The sequence below is a fragment of the Centropristis striata genome, chromosome 5 (assembly GCF_030273125.1).
Source record: "Centropristis striata isolate RG_2023a ecotype Rhode Island chromosome 5, C.striata_1.0, whole genome shotgun sequence".
In the NCBI taxonomy this organism is placed as follows: domain Eukaryota; kingdom Metazoa; phylum Chordata; class Actinopteri; order Perciformes; family Serranidae; genus Centropristis; species Centropristis striata.
Genome location: NC_081521.1, coordinates 35,942,214 through 35,946,310, shown reverse-complemented (window position 1 = coordinate 35,946,310; position 4,097 = coordinate 35,942,214). Strand labels below are relative to the sequence as shown.

Below are 4,097 nucleotides of genomic sequence, written 5' to 3'. Positions count from 1 at the left end.
TTCCCTGACCGGGAATCGAACCCGGGCCGCGGCGGTGAGAGCGCCGAATCCTAACCACTAGACCACCAGGGAGAGATGTTCATGCACATGTTATCGGACAACTTAAACTTAGTAAAGGAAAGTTGTGCATGTTTGTTAACACGGACATGACGCTTCGTTAGCTAACATAAACGGTTCATAGAGTTGAAATGGTTGAAACAGACCACGTTTCACTTCGCAAAACCTTAAACCTGCTAATTTACGGACTACAGTTAACGCACCTTAAGTACACAACACGTTAACGTTTTGTGACGTTACTGGAAGAACAATGTTAACATGCATTTAAAAAAAAAATCTTACGTATTAAAATAACTTGTCTTCATCCGTGCAGCCGATTTAAATGTCGCTTTATTAAATAACAACGTATCTATTATGTCAGTTTTTATATTTTTTTTTATATAGTCTATGGTTTTTTCCCAAGAACTCAAAAGCTAGTCACACACACACACACACACACACACACACACATATATATATATATATATATATATATATATGTGAACATGCAGTTTTTTAATTATTGTTTAATGAAACTGTTGTTTTTTATTGTTTTTTTTACGATTAAAATGGGCTTTTGGTTTAACTTTAAAAAACAACAACAACAGCAGAAAGTAAATTACAATATTGTGTAATTAATTTACTTTTTTTAGGGCATCTGCTTACTGTCGTGAAAAAAAAACAAAACAAGAAAACACATGTACATTTCAGGGAAATAACTTTTCTATATTTTTTTACCTAACGTTAGCTAGCTGTGATTATATCCGCCACTCTATGACATCAGCGGGTTACTGAAAGCCGCTCCAAAGCCTCCTTCTTGTCCAGTGACACCGAGTGCCGAACAAACAACTGCACGTTGTCCTCGAGCTGCCACAAGTCCCCGCCCCGTGCCTCAGCAGCACGCGCCGTGTGAGGCCAGACCCTATAAAACCCAGTAGTCCTGCCTCAGAGCTTAGTAACAGCAGCGGCGGTCAGCACGGAGAGATCATCTACAAATGGGCCATTGTAACAACTAGCTCCTCTTCTACTTCAAGCCATCCGCACCTTACAGCCGCATCACAACCTCACAGGTAAGGCAAAATAGAACTTTTCTAACATTATATGTATATGTTTTATCTCAAAACACTAACTTCATCACAAAATACAAAAAGTAGTTTATTGCATAGGTGTGCACGAATGTTTAGATAGATAGATAGATAGATAGATAGATAGATAGATAGATAGATAGGCCTACTATCTAGTATCTAGTTCTAGTACAGAATATATTGGCATAAAGGGAGGATGCCTGCGTCAGGGGTATATATATATGATCTCATCGTCTGAAAGACCAAACTTACTTTGTGTTATATGCAGTAAGGTAAAATTTCTTTCAGGGTAGGTTCTGTGTAATAAATAAATAATATGTAAATTCTGCTTAAATTAAAATATCAGCATTTTTGTTTATCTAGGCTATGTTTTTGTCTGCTCCTTGAAATCCCCAAAGCCATTTGGTCGCTTGCCTGGCGTTAAGCTTTTACAGCCTTGAGCTGATTCACGGGCTGTTCACATTTTCTACCTTTCAGTTAAATACATGTGACATATGAAACACATACATAGACAAACAAGCAGCTAAATAAATAAAGAAATTAGTAAATGAATAGGTAAATTAATGTTTATCTTGCAAATATTCAACACATGTTGCTGCAGTTAGAAGAGATTCTGAAAAATGTTATTTGGCACTAAAACTTTCCCATAGATCCATCTATTATTTCCTGGCAAACCCAGCCGTAGTTTGGATGTCTACCAGCAGGGCAAAAATGCCCTTGGCAAGAACACTGACACAGTCATTTGCCAGGAACTTGCATGGTCACGCAGCCAGCTCGTGCACTAAGCTGCCCAGGTTCATCTGGACATGTGGACACTCACTCTGGTTATTTGAGTCAAGGGGAAACCAGATTCTAGGAAGCAGCTGCTATGGTTTTATCACTCTGTGGTGAAGGCCTGGAATGAAGCAGAGAGCATGAATGCATGCAGTAAAAGCTTCTTGTCCAGAGCAACCTGTTGCTTGCGATGACTCTATAACCACCAGAACTTTGTTACTATATGTATCTGCTGCTTGGATGCAGAGCTGTCTAATGCAAGACAATTGTGTTATACCAATAAGCACACAATTCAACAGATATAATATAAAAATGGATTGGCATCACTTTTCTCATTTTATTTCCAGACTAATAACGTCCTGCACCACCTATTTTCCTCTTCTCTCTCCTGCAGGTTTCCATTTTCCATCTTTGAGCGGTTTTCCACCTAAGGTCGGAAAAAATGGCAGCAATTCCATCAAGTGGCTCCCTCATCGCCACCCATGATTACTATAGAAGTGAGTCACGCCTGGCTTATATGCATTTATATTGTGTTCGTTTCAGTGAATTTTCATTCTGCATCCAACACCAGCAGTATTTTTTATTCTCTCTGTGGAAGCCTGTTTTTATCTCTGATAAGATAAAGATGAGTTTTTGTTTCACTAAAAGGAAATGTCTTTATGTTTTTTTTATTCCAGGACGCCTCGGGTCCAACTCCAGCAACAGCTCCTGTGGCAGTGCTGAGTACACAGGGGAGGTCATTCCACACCACCCAGGTAATAAAAAAAGACAGTTTAGTTTTAAAAGTGTGGAAAAGTGAAGTCTCCCTGTACCAAACTGAGCTCATAACTAAAATTCTTTCTTTTTTTTGCAGGACTTCCAAGGCAAGACTCAGGCCACTGGTGGACTTCATTTTTCTTTGCAAAACAGAACCAGCCCGGCATGCAGAACGGATCTGAAAATCAAAAGTGAGTGTTGCTAAATATGATATACATCATTTATGTTATAATTAAGTTATCAGTTACATCTGGTTCTGTGTGGTTAAACTAACCTTTCTCTGTGTTTCAGGAACAGAACCTACACAGTGGCCAACGGTCAGGTGACCTGCATCGCCAAGGAAATGGTTTTGAACAGACAACTCAGTGAAAACAGTGAAAAGTCCGAAACATCGACCCCTCCACCTACTGCCTCCTAGACTCCATCCCTCTGCTTCCCCCCACACCCTCAGCTTGCCATCCATGACTGGAGATGGAGATGATGATGGTGTTAGTTAATGCTATTTCCTTTTTGCCTATGTATAGTATCTTTTTATTATGACCAAGAGTTTAAAAAAATATATTGTATGTAAAAAGTTTTTCATTTCAAAAGTTGTTCATTTCTTGTGACTTTACATTGTTGATAATAATAATAAAAAAATAAAATGCTTACAGTCAGCTCACACATTGTGTTTTATTGATCACACACACACCTTAATAGCCAAAAGAAACACAATATTATATTTTTCTTCATTATTTATGAAAGATTATTTGTGACATTATCTGCTTTGTGTTTTTTTAATAAACCTCAAATCATTAGTGCTATTGTCACCTCTCTGCAGGTGCTGCACACGCAGAACAGTTGTTTCATAATATGCAGCCTACTTACCAAACTAATCTGTTTAGCTGTGATATGATTAGCAACAGTCAATGCATTTGTTAATACAGCTTACATAATGCCACACTGTAGCTTGAATCTGGGTCAAAATCTTCTGGAAAAATAAAGGTCAATGGGTTTTTATGCAACAAATTAATGTTGTATTCATGTTTTTGGTTCTCTAATTGTATAAATGAACCAGGAAACCACTAAAATTAGCTGACTCAAAAATGTATGCAACATTTCTCTGAAAGCAGGTTGCTTCCAGCTCCGACCTGCTGCTAAGTCTTTCACATCCTTCAAGAGTAACTGCATGGCATAAAAATGAAGCAGTCCATCTGCTGCTGTTAAATTGTATTCCTGTACTGGAGATGTTTAAAAGTTATTTTTAAATGCCTTTGCACATTGTTGTCAAATATTTAGTCTGTTCCACTCCAGTGTGTGTGTGTGTGTGTGTGTGTGTGTGTGTGTGTGTGTGTGTGTGCTGTTATTCTAATGCAACATGTTGTGTTGGTAGTTTTGGACTAACCACTGTGCCCGAAAAAAAAAATATATTTAAAAAATCTTAATTCACCAAATACTACTAATAGA

At 38.0% G+C, this 4,097-nt stretch overlaps 1 protein-coding gene and 1 non-coding gene across 2 annotated transcripts; one reads left to right on the top strand and one right to left on the bottom strand.

Annotated features, from left to right (window-relative positions):
• trnae-cuc (transfer RNA glutamic acid (anticodon CUC)) lies at positions 1–72 on the bottom strand. Its single transcript has one exon. It is a non-coding gene; the product is annotated as a tRNA-Glu (tRNA).
• An 878-nt stretch (positions 73–950) lies between these two features.
• ppdpfa (pancreatic progenitor cell differentiation and proliferation factor a) lies at positions 951–3,295 on the top strand. The gene is made up of 5 exons (XM_059333488.1): positions 951–1,106; positions 2,290–2,392; positions 2,573–2,650; positions 2,749–2,842; positions 2,943–3,295. The coding sequence occupies exons 2-5, from the start codon at positions 2,338–2,340 to the stop codon at positions 3,067–3,069; spliced, it is 354 nt and encodes a 117-aa protein (XP_059189471.1). The 5' UTR covers positions 951–1,106; positions 2,290–2,337; the 3' UTR covers positions 3,070–3,295.
• Positions 3,296–4,097: the final 802 nt, after the last annotated feature.

Bases quoted from the DNA above. Each gene is read 5' to 3' on its own strand.
- ppdpfa (XM_059333488.1), top strand. From the start codon at position 2,338: ATGGCAGCAATTCCATCAAGTGGCTCCCTCATCGCCACCCATGATTAC. The intron at 2,393-2,572 runs GTGAGTCACGCC...TTTTTATTCCAG, and splicing joins CACCCATGATTACTATAGAA to GACGCCTCGGGTCCAACTCC. The intron at 2,843-2,942 runs GTGAGTGTTGCT...TCTGTGTTTCAG, and splicing joins AACGGATCTGAAAATCAAAA to GAACAGAACCTACACAGTGG.